Source organism: Planococcus citri, chromosome 1, assembly GCF_950023065.1.
Source record: "Planococcus citri chromosome 1, ihPlaCitr1.1, whole genome shotgun sequence".
Taxonomy (NCBI): domain Eukaryota; kingdom Metazoa; phylum Arthropoda; class Insecta; order Hemiptera; family Pseudococcidae; genus Planococcus; species Planococcus citri.
In genome coordinates, this window is record NC_088677.1 from 63,184,289 (window position 1) to 63,203,493 (window position 19,205).

Below are 19,205 nucleotides of genomic sequence, written 5' to 3' on the forward strand. Positions count from 1 at the left end.
ACCCCACTTTACCTTACCTAATTGAATTCAATTTCTGAAATTTTCAGCCCTTCTGAAGCACTCAAAACAATTTTGCTTTTCTTCAAGAGCTTTCAAAAATTTCCAAAATTAATGAAAACCAATTTTGGGAATGAAAATTGTAACTGTAGTGCTTATAGTGCTCTTAATATCGATGTACCCACCTATTAAATTCATTTTTTGCAATATTTTTAATGATATGTATTATAGAAAATATAAATTTCTGGAGATCAACTTGAGCCTGTAGCTCTAGAACACTTTGAAATTCTGAAACTTGAATCTTGATTTTCCAGTTTAATACATATTACGTACTTAATACTTATACTGATTGAAATGTCATAAAATTCGATGTACCTACGTATAATTCAAAGTAGATATGGTATATTCCAAGTTTTTCTCAGAAGGTGTAACAATCCCCCTCCTCCCAAATTCGTTACAAAATTTCGGAAAAATCATTGAAAAATCACTATTATTTTTGGTCACTATATGTGTAGTAAACTTTTACAAACGTTCGTAATTTTAAATTCTTAATCCAGAAGTTTTGAAATCATATGGTCTCAATGAGAGAAATTTTATTTAAAAAATCAGGATTTAAAGTTCAAATCTTGTTGAAGCTAAAGAAGATTATTTGTAAAATATTTTGATTTTGAGACAGGAATCACTAAAAATCACGATCTGTAAAAATTAAAAAAAAGAATATAACAAATTTAAAAGTCACAAATTTCACGAGTATGTGGCTCTTCTTTTTTTTTGCAGGAGTTTTGGCTAAAAATCTTAATTAATCACATCCTTTTGTATTTCATTTTATTGATTCACAAGTTTAGTAAATTTAATGTCGATTTTTCATTAAAAACTTGAAGTTCTTCAATTCAAACCAAGGCATGTGTTTCTAAATTTTTTTTTTTTTTGGGGTGTTTATAATTACAAGATTATTACACCCGTAAGGGGGGGGGTTGTTTTTTGTCAATTTAACAATCTAGATGAAAAGATTGTAAAAAGAGGAAAATAAGATCTTTCAAAAATTTTTTTTTTGAAAATTCCTTTTGCTGTGTTGATTTGAAAACCACCCATATCTCCTCCCTTTGAGGGATTGAGGCAGAATATTTTTCAAGTTTTTTCAAATCTTCAGTTTTTCATTTCAATGAGTTAGAAATTCAATATTTGGCATTTTTTTCTCATTGAATAAATATACATTTAATGTTTCGTTTTAAAATTTTTGACACCTTGACTCAAGGGATACAACCCTTCTCCCCCCCCCCATCTTGCAATCTTAGTCAAATTCTGAAAAAAAAGTTTAAAATCCTTTGGGATACCGTTTTTTACATTTCCAATAGCTCTTATTCCGAATTTTTGCTTTTTATAAAAATACAGGCCACTTTAGCCTCCATAAATAAGTCCCGAACTACATTACATTTAAAAAATGAAAAATTCGTGTTACCCATTATTTTTTTAACCGTTATGAAGCTTTTCAAAATAATTATGTATTTTGTAAATTTACAAATTGTGATCTGTTGATCTCATTTTAATTAAAAAAAATAATTTTGCAATACACTAGGTGAATATTAGGTATTTTTTTTAGAAAAATAAAAAATGTGTGTGAGTTATGAGATGTACTGGCTATGGGCCTCCTTTCTCCCTCTTTTTTTGAGGGGGGGGGTCATTTGAAAGTTCTTTTTACATTTTTTTGTTCCTCGTTCATGCATTTTTAGGTCGTCTTCTTTAATCCATTCGTGTGTGAAAAAAAAATGGTGAGACTGAGATGTATCGAATTTTTACGAGTCAAGTTTAATCTCACACTATAAAAAATATTATTACAGATACATACTTTATCTTACTTAATGAAAAAAATCCAAGTTGAGTAAATATAAAAATCCCAATTCAGAAAAAAAATCTCGACACATCCAAATACATAATATACTTGCATAGATATATGTAGGTATAGGTAGTAACATACGAAGAGAACATCCGTATGAACAATAATAGAAAATAACATCATAAAAACGACAACACAGCAACATCTTTTCGTTGATAATCGGATTATTACACCGATGATGAAAAAAAAAAAATGAAAAATAAAATAAACACATCGTCGAATTTAATAAACATCTCGAAAAAAAAAACATTTATCTGGGATAATTAATCGACTTAGAAACCCTTTCGGGGGTATAAATTTTGACGGCACAGCGTCATACGACACGAGAGAAATATGATCTTGAGAAAAAGCATCCGACGATATTAATGGCGCTGTGGCGCTTGGCCTTCGGGGGTAGTTCTCGATTGAGAATCACTGACGGTTGCAAAGCAGAGACCGGTGTTTAAAAAGTCCGCGTTCGTCTGCTCGTAGCTATATCTCGTACTGTACGAGTATAAGGAGAATACGAATCACAATTCACAATGGCATTGTTATAGGTATAAACTTGCAATCAGAAATAAAATCCTCCCTTATTCAGAAATTTTCCAGCATGGCAAACATTTTGAAGAAAAGAAGTTAATTCTTTTGTCAGTTTTCGTTGCGTATTTCGCAGCTTCCAACTCTAACCAAATCTATCAATCTTCCACACCGTTTGACTTTGTAAAAACTATATCGCGATATAAATACTATTTTATTGAGTGTCGCTTTCGATAATAGAGTCAACGCGTTTGCTTAAATGATCACAAATGCTTTCGCGTTTTTATCGTTCACCTTATATACTTACACCTTTTACTACCTCTCTATAGCTACCTACTTTATATAGGTAGCTCTCTGCGAGTCGAATCATTCGTCTAGAATAATTTCACCAATTGAGATTTTATTACACGCCGTGGTGCCCGATTAATTACACGAGGTGGCGAACTGGAAACATCTGCTGGACTTGTAAAATGTAAAAGAGTACCTACGTCCTACCTATTCGTATAAAATCAACATATTTTTTAATCATTTATAGTCTACGGCAGTTTTTAAGTGAAATTGTTATTATACGTGTTATTAACCTCGTATAATATGTACAAAGGAATGCGTAATTCGTATCATAACAACAAATTATAACCTACCGAAGACTTGTACTCTAATGTTGAATTTTCTCAGTACTCGCAAAGAATAAACTAAACGTTCGACATTTAATATTAAAATAGGTAGAAATTACTCGTATTATACGCTTCGAATCAAATTAATACCAAAGTTTATGAAAGTAAGCTTATCAGGTATCAAGTTTGGCAGCTAAGGTATAATTTGTGATGGCTTAGACCGAACAAGGATTATAGTTTTAAGTACAATCTTTATAAAATCCTCTAATTGAACCGATAATTCGATATTTAATAGTGAATTTTTTCCTATAAAAACTTGATCTGTTCTGTAGGTATATAAATCTCCTCGTACAATGTTAACTTACTCATCGTATATTTTTATCCCATTTTCCAAGCATCTATTCTCATCATCTCAACAAAATCTATGTAGGTAATTAGCAGAGTGAAAAAAATAATATCAAAGATGACCTACATTAAAATTATTATACAAAGTTACGAGATCAGTGTCGTGAAATACTGCCTTATATTTGATAAAATATCAAGTTCGATTTTCACAACGTTGCTGAAGAGTGAGTGAAACTCAATGATCTATTGAAATAAAAAACATAATGAAATATGAGATTTCAGATATGGAAAACATGACAGAGAAAATTAACGTGATGACATAGACGTTCAGCAGTTTTTTCTTATATTTTGTACCATGCGAGTATATGAAATGGAGATGATACGAGAGATTATAATAAATTCAAGCAACCGATATTATCTCGAATACAAATCGAATAAAAATAAATAAAAAATCAAATTCGAATGATGAATATGTTCTTACTTCTTATATAAAAAAAAAGATCTAGACAAACGATACAAAAAAAAAAAAAAAAAAAAAAAAAAAGGGTATTCGAATTAGGTGTAATTTTTACGAGTTCATTTAGGTACAAAGTATCGCTGTTATAATGAGGTCTTTTTTTATTTCCATCATTTAAATGCGCGGTGTTTACTAGATGTGTAAAAAATTTGGCACAAGTTCAGGTGATAAGACGTGATATATTGATCGTAGATATCGTTTAATTTACACTAATTCGTTTGTAGTTCTTATTTAAATTAGTGTTACGTGCGTTGATGTGTCATGATTTTTATTTAATTTGTCTTCGAAGAAATTACTACACGAGTGCATAATTATTGAAATTTGTGTTAATTATTTGCGATTTTTTTTTGATTTAATTATATCTACTATTTTTCCCTCTTGATGGATTGTAAATCTATAAGACGAAGAATCAAGTTCACTGCTATCAAAGTTGTTATTATGTCGGTATTATTGAACGATGCGGTAACTGTTTAATTATACAAGTGCAAGTGTGTAAGTTAGGTAAATCGATAATTAACACCTTTTTTTCTCTTTATCGATTTATTAAAAGAATTCTTATTCTATTTGTAGCTGTAAAACATGAAAATTAATCGACAATCTTGTCGTATGTAAAAACTGGTTGTATGCTGTGTTAAGATCATCTAAGAAGAAATTATGTAACGACATTGTTACATTATTCAATTACAGAGATTTTCTTGTTGTAGAGACTGATAAAGAAATAATCAGTTTCGAATAAATGTCATTATTATACGTACTTATTTGTGTATGTTATGTGCATTGATAACTTGTATGTATACCTACCTGCTTAGATATGAGAAAAAAAAGTCGTGTGGGTATGTTTGTGTGGTTACACAAAGACAATCGTTTGACCACTTGGTTAATTGTTTATTGCGAAGTATGGGAAATGGAAATTCTTATTACTTACTAGTTGAAAACAAAAAAATGTGTGCAGCGGTGGTATATTTTAATTCCTGTAACAGAGGGGATGAAAACTTTCTTAATGGTTTCTTTTTTTCGTGATGTAAAATTATTTATTACCTTAAATTAAGAAAATAATTACCTCTGTTGCCATAATATCATATTATTTATTGCTTTGGGATTGGGAATCCCGTCGATGGGGGAGTACGAAAAATTGGTTTGAAGGAGAAAATGCATCTTTGTTTTGAGGGAAGTTGCAAAAAAAAAGTTGGTTTCGTGTAGGAGCTGTACGTAGGTAATGCACATTTCCCTGTTATCCTTTAATAAAAAAAAAAAAAAAAAAAAAAAAAAAAAAAAAAAAAAAAAAAACTAAACTTATTTCAATAACTGTTTTTTTTTTTTTTGGTGATTTGTGTTGTGTTCCCTACTTGAATGTTTTTTTTTTTTTTTTTTTTTTCAGAGCTTGTCATCCCAGAAAGCTTTTATCACCTTTTTCTAAACATAGGTACATATAAAAAAATTAGGCCTACTGAAAAAATTGTCGGTCGATTGAGAGCTCTTTCATGCACTTTTTCTTGTGAGAATAATTTCGTAAATTTTCTAGGTGTTCTTGTAATTTCCCCTTTCTCTCCAAGAGATAGGTAGTTCTGAAACTGAAAGAGACTAAAAAGTATAGTCGACACATATTTTTCGTGTTTTTAATTCGAAGCTGCGATCACTGTTCTGTTATCTCTATCTCTTATGCTTGTATTTGGTTATGACTTATGACTGATCTGATAAATTGAATTTTCTGTTACAGGTGAGTAAATACAAACAAGATTTCAATCTTTAAAGGTGGATTTTTTTCTGCATGTTACAAACTTCATGCGATGGCGTACATAGGCCTTTATTACAGGTAAAATTGCACTCATTTTATGAACTACCTATGTACTTATTCACGAACGAGAAAGAGGTTTAGAATTAAATGATTCAGATGAAACCTCTGTTAAAAGTGGTCTCTTCCCTGGTTGACGAGATTTACGAAGATAATTTTTTTTTAAGGAAAAAAAATACGATCAATTTTTTATAATTTTTTCATATCTCAATTTTTGTGGTGGGACGGAGGAGGGTGTAAAATGTAATTTATTTTAAGCTCGTTTTGACCCCTGATGGCTTTTTTTACACTTGTGAGGGTTCTTTACAGTGATTGTCTTTCAAGGCTCTCTGATATTTTTTTGCTATTGATAGGTACATTTGAGGAATTAAAATGGAAAAAATTGAATAAAATTTTCTGCAAAAAGTACAATTTTTATTTATAAAAGTAAAAAATTAAACAACTTTTTGCAAAAAAATTGTTTCTTTATTTTTACAATGTATTTTTTGTAGGCCCATACCTGTTTTCAAGTCACGATTTCATAGACGATTAACAATTTCCATTTTGAGAAAACCATGACCATCTGATATAAATGAAAATGGAGTGTATCAAAGAACTATTGCAAGATAGGGTCGAAGTGCAGAAATTGCCAAATTCCAACTAAGCTTGTGTTTAATAAAAATTGAAGTGGATTTTACATTATTTTCCTGACGAATTTGCAACTGACCAGTCAGATCAGTGGCTCCTAAAATTTCCAGAAAAAGTGTTGAAAACAAATTTCGTTGATATGAATCCATCTTTTCATCCTTGACTTGAAAAAATATTATTTTGTTCAGAAAAAATTTCAAAAAAAGGAAAAGTCTTGCATGTTCTATTCAGAATTTATATTTTTTTAAAAATATTTCTTTCTCCAAATGAAGTATCATCTCTGTTGCTTCATTTGTCAAGTTTTTTTTTTTCGAGAAATAAAATCTGATTTCTTGAAAATAATTTTAGGTGTTAAATTTTTTTTAATCACAAAAAAATTCATTAAATTTTACACAATGTCTTGTTTTCTGTAAAAAGTGGCCAAAAATCTGTCCTTTTACTAAAATTGCCAAAAAGTTTCGCTTCTTGCTAAAATTACTGCAAATTGTCGCTTTTTTGCAAAAAATTTCAAAAAGTTACAATTATTTTATTTCCAAAATTACCCAAAAATACTGTTTTTTTTTTGCCAGAAAATGTCGAAAAGGCATGCATTTTTACCAAAAAAATTAAAAAACGTAGTTTTTTCAACAAAAATTGCGAATAAATAGATTTTTAATTTTTTGTAAATATACATATATTAAGTAAGTACTTACTTACGTACTTCATGAAAATTTTGCTCTCATAAAAATTATAGCTTTTTAACAAAATGGACAAAAAGTCTCACTTTTTTAAGAAATGGCCCAAAAGTCTCGGGTTTTTGTCAGAAATGACCAAAAAGTGTCACATTGTACCGATACCTCTTTTTTTAAAAGTACTGATTTCTTGCTGAAAGAATCAAAGTCTTGCTTTTTGCCAAAAAAAAAAACTTGAAAATTTACAAAATAATTTGCTTATTAGGAAACTTGCTAAAAATTGTTTTTTTTTTTGCAAAAAATCCCAAAAAGTCTCGTCACATTTTTACTCAAAATTTGCAGAATACAAAGTCCAAACGTTTCAAAATTGAAAACCAGATCATTTCGAATGTTCTGTTTTGATCTGGTAATTTTCAATTTTGAAAAGTTGGAATATTTTGAAAATTTTGGGTAAAAACCGACGAGACTTTTTGGAATTTCTTGCAAAGAAACAATTTTAAACAAGTTATAGCTAAAAAGTAAAAATGTTTGTAAATTTATGAAAAAAGCAAGACTTTGATTCTTTTAGCAAAAAATCAGGATTTAAAAAAAAATATTGACAGAATGTGACACTTTATAGCCATTTCTGGCAAAAAAAAAAATAAGACTGGGGTCATTTTTGAAAAAAGTGAGACTTTTTAGCCATTTTGTTTTTAAAAAAAATGTTCTGTTTTTTTTTGGTAATTTTTTTCTACGTTAAAGTGATTTGCTAACATTTTCTCATTGTTTAGGTTACTTTCAATATATTTAGCTCAGGCTCTGTTAAATTCTGAAAAAATTTCTCTTATTCTTTGGTTTTGATCTTGATAAAACTCACCAAAAAAATCAAACTTGTTCAAGAAATGGAAAAAATGTTGTTGAAATCTCATTGAAATGACCCAAAATGTGTTGTTAAATTGATTTAATAGAACGACAATTACGTTACGCTCAAATTTGAAGTGGATCTGGGCTATTAGCTATTACGTACCTAATTCTTAAATTTTCAACTCACTCATTGGCAATTAATTTTTTCCACCTACAATTCCTACACTCTACACGATTCCTATTTCTACATCATCCCATCGAAGTAGCTATAATCTACAGGCTACTGTTCGACCTCATCTCATGTGCCTCTGAAATTAACTAGACCTTATCAAAACCATTCCGAATTAATACGGATGATAAACTCGGATTAATTGATTAAACTTGATAACTTCTTGGAAATTACGACTCGTCATCATCCTTATCGTTAAATCCACACTAAAAAAAAACCTGCGATGGAATTAATGAGGAAATTCGCATCAACGTGACATTTATGACTCATTGTTCAACGTCAACACTAGCAGTAGCATCCGAATCCGAATCCGAATCAAAATTCAAACACTGGAAGTGCAGAAAGAGTGTTAGATGAGACGCTTGTGTTGTGTCTCACATCTCGCTGCAATATTCACAATATTATTCGAACACGTAGTGTAGTGTAAAAAATTTTTCTTATTCAACTTCACCTGAACAGAATCCAGCACGTGCTTTTTATCGCATCGCGCGACAAACGAAAACGAAAAGGGTGAAGGAGTTACGGAACACCTCGTACTCCAAGACAATAGTAACCGGCGGCGTGATTTCAACGTCGTAGAGAGCGCCACGCGGCGCAGGAAAGCTGCGCCTTACCCCGCCACCTCGTCCCGCGCCCTACTATCGAGTTTTTATTTTACAATTTAGGTCTAGTAGCGAACGAGAACGCCGAGCTCGAAGATAAGTTGTCTGTACGGCGTCTTTGTCGGTTCACGTTTTGTGTACGAGAGTTTGTGCTTGTTATTTTCGTACGTAAAATATTCTAAAAAATATTTTTCGTAGTATCATTTTGTGTTATTTAATCTAGTTTTCGTCGAAGAAAAATAATTTTGCGAGTTTTTTCTCTCTTTTGTCGAGAAGCTAATTGCTTAATTTTCGAGTGTTACTTCGGTGATTCGATTCGTGTTGTGGTGTAAAGTGTTATCTTTGTTGTGCGAATATACCTCCGAAAGGTATATAAAATATTGCTCAAGTTTGATATTTTTTTACTCGAGTGTGTATGTTAAAATAGTGCTGATTCAGTGATTAGTTCTACGAGGCGATTAATGAATCGCCATTTTCCATGATTGAACGCAATGGGTGTCGGTTTTTTACACACAATTTCGCGGAATATTTATATGTAAGTATTTGGTATTCGATTTACTCTTTTTCTCGTCAGCTTCGTAAGAATCAGTCGAAAAATTCGTCTGAATGATGAATGAATTACTCGATACTCGTATTCGATGCGATGGTGGTGTAATTTTTAAACACACGAGCTCTTGAACTCGAATCCAACCGAATGTGTATATATCGTAGATTCGTCGAAAATCTAACTCTTATGATGAGCCAGCTACGCGGAAAATAACGCGGTTCGTGAAACAAGATCAAAAGTATTTTTTAACATCTGATTAGAGAAGTTGGGTTGCTTTTTCAGCAACGAAATGTAATTGAAATATTACGTTACGATGTAATTATTTTCGATGTAATCGTTTGAAGTTGGCTGTAATCCTTTTTTAACTCGATGAGAACAGAGAAAAGAGATGGTTTCTTTATTAGTAAAGTTTTCACCCCATTTTGCTATTTAGAGAGTTGTTTAGTAGGTAAGGTACATTGGCTTCTCGTGTACCTACTCTTGTATAGTACGAATAAGTTCATGTTACACATCTCAGCACGAATCTCCTCACAATAAAGTCTGCAGGTAGGCAAAATCTATGCGAACCAAAAAAGTCAAAGCTGAGAGCCAACGGCAAGTCGAATCATGAACGATCCAGCCGAGTTTTTATGTTGTATTTTATTCTCTAAAAAATGTACCTACTCTTGTACATTACATTACGAGATTACTCTTCTTATATAGTAGATAGGTACCTTCTGTATTAAGTATTAAAAAAGCGAGGTTACTCTTGTGTGGGCTTACTGTACGAAGTACGATGTCCCAGGTGCTGGGAAGCGCGATCGTCATCTCGTTGTACATTTCAGAATCATGTAGCTGGGTTTTATTTCGTGACAAAAGTTCAACAAAAGGTGTACTAGCTACCTGAGAATAAACATTGTTTATAAAAAAAGTGGTACTCGCCGGTACATCGTCCATTCTGCTGAGTCGTGGCTCTGGTTATTGCTCCTTAGTTCTTATAATAATGAATAATTTAAAAGATTCTTTGTTATCTTGGCGAATAAACGCCTATATGGGTAGTTTGTTTACATGCGTACCTGACTACGAGTATATTGGATTCGTTGTTGCTGTTGGGTTTTGTGTGGTTGAAATTCTTTACCGATGATTAGAGTATTAGTATTGAGGTGATGTTTGGTTATCTTGACACTTGACTCTTGACAGATAGGTGATATTATTGTGTAGTTGTGAATGTACTCGTAAAGATATCGGAGGCTTTCTTTCGCTATTGTTCGAGGTGGTCGTAATCTCGTTCAGGTTTTTTTCGTAGATTACTCAGGTGCTTTTAGAACTTGATTCGTTTGATAAAAATACCTACTTACTGCTTGTGTGAGTGAAATTCTACATTGTGCAAATCGTTAGGAATTTATTACTTGTATGAGATTATGACTATTTTTATCGACTATCGTTGTATAGAAATGTGTGATTTGAAGTCGAGAATGTTCGTTCAGTGGTACCCAGGTTCCCAATCCCATGCGACGAATGAAACGATATGTTGTGTAAAAAGACTGATTGAATTTTTTCTCTAATATTCTCTCTTGTTATAAAGTTTGAGCATTAAAAAAAACTCCATTTCATGCTCTCTGTACAACTTTCTTTTTTTCATCAGTTTATTATTATTGAAATGATTTCAGTACAGGATATTATTCTGAATAAAATTTGATCGAAGTAAACAGAAATAATCGGGTCATTCCTCGTCAATCCAACCAAGAAGTGGAAAGAGGGTTGGCGATTTTTTGAAATTTTTCCTATGGAAAGACCTTCTAAAGGGATGACCAATGGCGCAAATCGCAGCCCTCTAGACCTTTTTTGAAGGCTGCTAGGGGGTGTCAAAGTTTTCAGTGAACTTGAAATATCATCCATTTCAGCAGTGGATTACTCGATAACCGAGATACACCTACCAAAATGGAACTATTTCCAATAGTTAGAGGGTTTGAAAGGATTTTTGGTGATATCATAAAAATCAGTGTTGCCACTTTTTTCCGTATGAAAAATTAGCTCAAAAAGTTTCAAAATATAGTTTTCATATTGTTCTGACTCAAAAATTCTGAAAAAAATATATTATGGACATTGGACAACTTTTCATGTTATTGAACAACATATTAAAAAATTGGGATTACGTTATTCTGTAAAGTCGTTTTTAAAAAATGATTTAAAACATGAAAAAAAGTTTTGATTGGTGAAGTTGACTCATTTGACCCTTATTTTTACGTATCCGTTGAAATTCACTCAATGAAATGAACTCATCACAAAAAAATCAAAATTCGAAAAAATTCAATTTTCAGTTTCAAACATTAAAAGAAGTTTGAATTTATTCAGTTGCCTTATTTTGACCTCTTTCTGACGTATTTCATGAAACACTAATGAGTTTCCAATTATTTACAAATTTTTGAAATTTTCCTTCATTTCAATTTTATTAACAAGAATTTTTCAAAAATTGAACGATTTTCCTAAGATAATTTTCCCAATTTCCTCACCGTTTACAGTGACTTAAATTTCCTGGGTTTATGCTTTATGGATTTGAATGTTACCAGAAATTTTTCTCATCAATTTCCAGAAACTTTTCGTGGGAAATTTCTTATCATCTCTAGACTGAATTAACGTAGCAGTATGAATGAAAAAGTAAAGGCCGCTGCTACCGTCATATCTTGTTTCAAAGTTTGTCAAAGGAAGAAATGGGAAGAAAATATTTATGAATTGCTGTCTCTCAAACACTTACTAGGTAGGATAATGTTGATGATTTGAAAATGAATGATGCATAGGTAGTTGATTCTGTTTGAAGTGATTTCAAGCAATAAACAACATATTACTCGAAGAATTAATTCTTGTTATTGTTGAGACATTTTTCTATTTTATTTTTCAATCATTGATTTTTATTTCGTCTTAGAACATTTTGTGAATTTTTTTGTATCGCAAATATTCGAAATTCTGACATTAAGTTATAGGTATGTATATTAGCTGAAAAGTGTAATTCAAGTACAAAATTGTCATAACTTTTCAAATAATTTCAGATTGAAATTATCGTGATTTCTGAACAATAATTTTACAAGAAAGCTAAAAAAGTAAGCTTTTTTGAAAGAAATGAAAAATCATCAAAATTTTTAAATGTAAAATATTAAAGCTGTTTGTTATTGAAAATTCGGTATACTTATTGCGTTGCAAAAATGTCTACAAAAAGAGAAAAAAATTTAGTTGAAATTGAGAACCTTGTTTTTTGAATTTTTTAAAAACTTTTGTGATGCTTTTTTTCAATTTTCAACTTTTTGTCGATGAATTTTCAAATTGGTGGGTTTTTGAAATTTTTTTGATCTTTCTCGAATAAGAATTATGAGAAATAAATCAAGAAATCTGGCATACATTTTTGGAGCAACTCAGTGAAGATTTTGGCATAATATAGCATTTTAAATGAGTGGAAAAAGCTCAATCTTTTTTGTTAGACAGTCGAAAATTTTCAAAACCAACATAAGTTGGAGAAGATAGCAACGAAAATGTTAGCATAGAAAAATTTGGCATATTTTTTTGTATAATCTAGCATACTTTTTTCTTCAATAAAAAATTTTGAGATGCCATTGTGGAACGAAGTGCTTGAGAGAAAATGAAATTGCAGTTTAAAAATACAGATATTGCTCGATTTCGGCTTATTTTTCAGTAGACTGAAACCAGAATTTTGAATTTTATATAATTTTATGTATTCAAGAAAATTTGAAAAACTTCCACTTTGCTCGAATGACAAAGTATAATCTTAAATATTTATAATTTATAACCTGAAAAAAATACGAAAAAACATCACCTCGATTTTTTGGCATGTTAATCTTGAAAAGTTGTCCTTGGGGTAAATTTTTCAGAAGTTTTGAACATGAACACGATTATGAAAATACCCAAGTTTTGGTTTTTAGAAAGATGGCAACTCTGATCTTCAACTGCATATTTCCAAAAATCCCTTCTATAAGCTCAAAAATTGAAAAAATTCCAAATTTGAACCTTGTGGTTTTCAAGTTACTCAAAGGTAACCAAAAAGAACTGCTCCTAAAAGATTGGACTGACTACTTGAATTTTTTAGAGTGGGCTGGACTGGGAAATTTTCAGAAATAATTTTCTTCTTTACGTCATCCTTCTGTTTTATGAGTCTAAAAAATTACTAGGTATAGCAAAAGGTCTTTTTTAAAAAAAATTTGTACTCTACAATTTTTGTTCCAACTTTTATGTCATATCAGTGCAATTTGAAAAGTTATTTTCAAAAAACGAAAATACGGATATACTGGCCTTAAAGGGACTCTCAAAAGTGAAATACGTAAGATATGATTTTAGGGTAGTTTGAGAATTTTAATTTCACACGATGAAATTATGATTTGAACCAAGAATGACTTTAGATTAATTTACCCTCCCCTTCACTTCTCTCATTAAAGCACTAAGTATCCTTCTACAGCTTATTTAAAATCCATTTTCTCTCATGTTATTTCTGCTGTGAAAAAAAAACTCATTCGAATTGTGTACTCATCAACATCACCAAGTGAGCGATAAAAAGCGATTATTAAACGCTGCCTCGACGCGAGCCACAGTTCGAGTCGAAACCACCCCTTATAAAAACATCTCATCCGCAACAGAAAAGACCATCTAACGACATAACTTACGATCTGCAGAATCGGACTTGCGACGACCCAACTCTCGAAACATCTTTAATCAATCTGAACAGCTATTTCCGCATTTTCAGCGAACCGGATATTTACAAAAGGAAAAGCTCGATGGCGCGAATGGAAGGACGAACGTTGGAATTCATTTCGTTCGGTGGCAATATCTTGGCAGCATTTTCGTATCTACATATTTGAGACGACGAATCTGATTAAAAGTAAACACTAAACGCCGATCAACAGCCATTATGTTAATACTTTGAGCGTAGAATTTCGCCGTATAGTATGGTAAATACAGGGTATATGTATACGAGTAATCGAGTATATGTATAGCCATAAAAGCTAATCGAGAGGTCGTCTCGATGCAGAGTAGGAAAAAAAATCAAAGCTCACGTGCTCGTCTTAAAATCACTACTACAATTGCGTCATTACACGAATACGCGCGCGCTTTTACGCGGCAAACTTTTTAAACGAAAATTATACATTATTCATGGAGAGTGATTAACACAAAAGAGAACCGTAGAGTGTTGAAGTGAGATCGAGTAAAAAGAGAGAAAAAAAGATACAAACTTTAAAGTACCATTAGAAAAGTCATTAACGGTAGGGTTCCTTAAGTAGTTTCATTAAAAAGAGAAAAGCAACGAGGAATTTTTCGATGATACGAGTAAAGACTACATCGGGACAGACAGAGAGAGCGAGAGCCTTCATAACACACGTAATACCAACCAACTACCAAGGCAGCACATCTCCAGCACACAGGCCAAACTTTCGAGTATTAATAAATGTCGTCGTACGAATGAAATATTTATGTAATAAATTATCATCATTTTGTCCACCCGGCTTCTCCGGGGGTACTTATGTATCGAGATTCCGGGGGTCGAGTCGAGGAAAAAAATCGTATCATTTTTTTCAACACTTAGTATTCATTTTCATCTCTTCACTTTACCAAACACGATGTATTCCGAAGATATAATAGTTTACTCGTATACCACAATTTTTAATGCTTTTTTTTTCCTTCCTTAATTTCGGTCGTATTACGATATATCATTCGTCCGAGACAAAAATATTAAATGAAAATATCAACATTCGAAATGTAGTTTTGTCAGGCTCACAGCCAAATAATATTTCAGGTAAGGGCTGTAATAATAATTCTACGGCTTGACTTTACAAACTGGTAGGCCAAGGAAAGGGAAGTTAATAATTAATATGTACTTTTAAGGGAACTATTCGAACCGGAATTCGTATGGATTGTAATAGGATCAGAATACACCTTAATTTGTTACCTACTTACACTGAAACGATAGAGTTGATTTTTCGAGGTTTTTTGAGGATGGATAAGGGGGAGATTTTTGAATGCATGAAAAAAAATTGAGTGATGAATTTGCAGGCAAAGGAAACTAGATTTTTTGAAAAAGGTGTTGCAGGTTAAGATGATCGAATCGACCTATGGTGGGTTTTCAAACAAAACTGCACTTAAAAGGTCGACTGCGATGATAAATACAGGTCGATTCGATCAATTGAGGTGAAAAGTTCGTGTTTTCTTTTGGAAACATGTTCCTAATTTTGAAGATAGGGGAACCCATCTAATTTTTTCGTTTTTTCAAAATGATTTTTTGCTTACTTACAGAATTTCGAAATTTTTAAGCGCCCATTTTGTAATAAAGTATCAGAGGTACGGTCACTATTTTTCCGCAAAATATTTGTAATATCTTGAAAACCTTCCCCCGGGTTGAAAATATTACATAGAATGAAAGAATAGAATATCTATCTGGGTTCTGGGCCTTCATTTCAAAAAAAGGTGGGGTGGAGCAGGCAATTTCGACCGGAATTCAAAATAATTGATATGCCGTGTGACGTATCGATTGTTTGAGTTTTGGGAGTGCTGAGTCTGAATTTCATCTTGATTTTTTGATCTGGCCCTCCAAACGCCCCCTCCCTCTATGCACCTCAGTTTGGTTCGAAAACGAGAAAAATGAGAATGCTGTGTGTGTCATATTGCCTATTGTTTTTTTTAAAGGGGCTGATGCTAAGTCCGAACTGAGAGTACCAGATCGAAAAACTAGCTACAAATTGATATTTGAAGCTCTAGTTTGAATTATGTTCACGCAAATACATCGATTGCAATGTCTACTCTTCGTGGTTGAAAAATTGCATCCAAGTTATTCAAAAGAGTGCAGTCATACTTTCTTCATAGATTTCAAAAATTTTAAAAGCATGTAGAATTGATAGTGAGAAGCACAAACAGGGTGTCTTATCAGGTCGTGAAAGTCGCGAAAAAGTCGCAATTTTGAAAATAGGTCGCGAAAGTTGAGAAAAAGGTTGCGATTTTGAAAACAGATCGCGAAAGACGCGAAAAAAGTCGCGATTTTTTCCAAAAAAAATATCAAAAAGGTCGCTAAAAATCGTTCTGAATTAGATGAAGTTTCAATTTTTTTTTCATATTTCTTTAGTACGGATCATTTTTTCGTTGAAAAGGGGGGAGGGTGCTGGAATAAAGTTGCAAAAAAATGTCGCGAAAAGTTGCGATTTTTGGATTTGGTAGACACCTGGAAAAAGTGATAAGAGTCAAAGCTCATAAAATTCTAATATGTACTTTTTCCTTGGAGCATGCGATGCTTGAACAAAACGTGCTAATTTGGTATCAAGTATGAAGTTTAATTGTAAAAATATGATGCATGAAACTATGTACGCGTAATTTCTAGAATAGAGGAAGCAGATTGGGGAGAGAGATCATACATCACGCAAGGGAATCGCGCATCAACGACACAGGAATGTGAATGGTCAACTAAATACACACATAAAATTCGCATATGTCAAGGCAAGATGTTAAAAAAAAATCGGTCATATAGAGTGAAAATTTGCAGAGCTCTTTTACGTCTAGTACATATATTTCGGAGTGTATTTTAATCTATACAGCGAAGTGTATTAGTACGAACATTCGTACCTAAAACAGCGATATTTCGCACGCATAATAAAATTTTCGTTCATCGAACCATATTCTCTCCGGCTGGCAAATAGCTATCGGACGAAATAAAACATTAACGATGTCGAAACAAAGGCCAGAGGAGGTCTCGGGTCGTTGAAAATTTAGCCAAGTATTCGTCATCATGGTATTGGTATGTGTACATTTATATGAGGTAAAGGTAAACCTTGTACACATAGTAGTATACTAAAGTATACGATAATATACCTACCTACATACGAGTACACATATCGTATATAGGTATATCGAGAGATTTATAGGTTTATTTTTTTCGTAGGCTTTTAATAACAACACGCAGAGTAAAAAAACTCGCTGGCGCGTTCACACGAACGTGATTTATACGAACGAAACGAAAACATTTTTTTAACGTTTTTACAGTTGGTTATGTTTGCTTTTTTTTTATTTTTACTATTCTCGCTCTAGTCAAATTTCTAGTTTTGAGAAAATACGAACGAGAGTAATCTGTAGTATTGGTCATCGGATGTGCTTGTGTTTACCTGGTAAATCTATAGGTACGTGTCTAGTGGCCATGTAAAAATACTAAAATAATATCGAATTTGTAACGAAACGACCAGTTATCGAAGCGTGTGGAATTAACAACCTTGGCCAGAAAAATAAAAGGAAGCTGCAAGCTCGAGTTTGTATGTTGTATCCACGATATATATAACAAGACATCAAGCTTGGCTGGATATGGTCGCATTTATCTCTTATGCTCGGTGTGTGAGAAAATCTATACAGCTTTTTAGTTTGCTCTGCTCTGCCTTCTCTTCGTAGAGAAAAAACAACTCGGATACCTTAGATTTTGCTCATTTTCACGAGGAAAGTTTGTTTCGAGTTGGAAGTGTTCCATATAAATTGTTAGTACCTTGGTTGAAATGAAAATCAAGCTTGGAATCAAAAAACTGACCGCGGATTCGAACTCAGCATTCTCAAAAACGTACAGATTGATATGTCGCACGATATTCGTGATTTTTGGATTTTTTGCCTCTCCTCCCTCTTCGTTGTAGGCCATTTAGAGTGATTTTCTCATCTTCAAGACAGGAATAACCATACTTGCACAAAAACTTGCAGTAGGGTTGCTCAAAAAATACTCAAACGTATTTTAAATAGAGTTGTAAAATTTGGATTATTTTTCTTTCGAAAATAATCCCATTTTGAGAACCCACAACTTCACCTCACTTTGCCGAAATAAAATTATGTAAATTTCTAAGAAAGAATCTCATTTCAAAACGTACATCTGCGTGGAAAATGGTCAAAATCTACGATATTTTTCTTTCAACTTCACATAAAGATATTTTACTCGACGAACGTTAACGATATTCGTCATTTTTTAAAGCGTTCTCAGGTGGATCGAGGAAGGTTTGTTAATTACGGATGTTTGTGACAATGTAGAATGTAAATAGTGCCTACGTAACGTGCATGTGTACTTAAGCTCGTCTTATAGTGACGAGAAAGATGATGAAAAAGTTGTGCAAAATTTTCTAGGCCGTTTTTTGTTCGCTCGTGAATGTGTTGGTGAATTCCTGCGTTGTACAATGGGTTTAAAGATGGCGTTTTTACTTGGAAAATACTACGAGTACTAATACTGGTTCGTCGAGATGTGGAAATTACGGCGGCTTTGTTACTCGTAGGTATTCGGTGGCATATTCTCGTGGTATTTTTTCACGTAACTATCGCGACATATCTACGTGATAAAAATAACGGATAAGGATAAGCGTGTAGACGTCTTCGAAGTAGAGTAGAAGAGGACAGACGTGTCGTATAATTGCAATAATGAGCTGCCATTTATGTAGTGTTTTGAGTAGAAGTTGACGAACGACAGAGTTGATACGGAGACTGCAGATGGAAAGGAGCAGAGCTGGGGGTAGGGGTAGAATTAAATCAGGTATAATATGATATGAAATTAATATCTGCAGCACGTCAGTGTCGTATTAGTTTGGCCATAAACATCGTCGAACGGCGCTTATTGTAGGATTACCTATTACAAAGTATATACCTGTACGTGTAAGTTGACCCGTATGAGAGATTTGATTTTGATGGATGACGTATACCAAGGTGTGGTACAAGTTGGGTGATTGACGTTTATAATGAAGCTTTTCGGCGCATCTTATCGAGGTATACAGGGTGTCCTGTGGAAAGTTGAACGACTTTGTGAGTTGGAAATTTTTTTGTTAATTAGCTGTGTAATTTTGTTAAAGAGGAGGGAGGTGGGATTTCACGCGAATTTTTCAAAATTTAGGAAAGAAGAGCTGTTTTGTTATAAAATTCTGTGTTAATTTAGGTAAACAAATGATTTTCGAAAGTTTCATGTCTTTGAGTGAAAAGCAAAATGGAAGGACAAAAGGAAATTTTAGAAATTCTGCCTGAAACTGTGAAACATGAAAG

The 19,205-nt window shown here is 32.6% G+C and overlaps 1 protein-coding gene across 8 annotated transcripts in view; it reads left to right on the top strand.

Annotated features, from left to right (window-relative positions):
- The window catches only part of LOC135833255 (leucine-rich repeat neuronal protein 1-like), a 579,754-nt gene that overhangs the window by 439,856 nt on the left and 120,693 nt on the right, over window positions 1-19,205 (top strand). For 4 of the 8 annotated variants that reach the window (XM_065346967.1, XM_065346966.1, XM_065346968.1 and 1 more), the window contains exon 1: window positions 8,707-9,182. The exons of 3 other annotated variants lie outside the window; for them this stretch is intronic. Coding sequence is in view for 2 of the 5 variants with exons in the window: in XM_065346961.1 (XP_065203033.1) it covers window positions 9,126-9,182 (57 nt within the window). In the remaining 3 variants the exon portion in view is untranslated. Of the gene's footprint in view, window positions 1-5,616; window positions 5,697-8,706; window positions 9,183-19,205 lie in introns of those variants that run through there. One more of the 8 variants, XM_065346962.1, reaches the window with a different exon arrangement.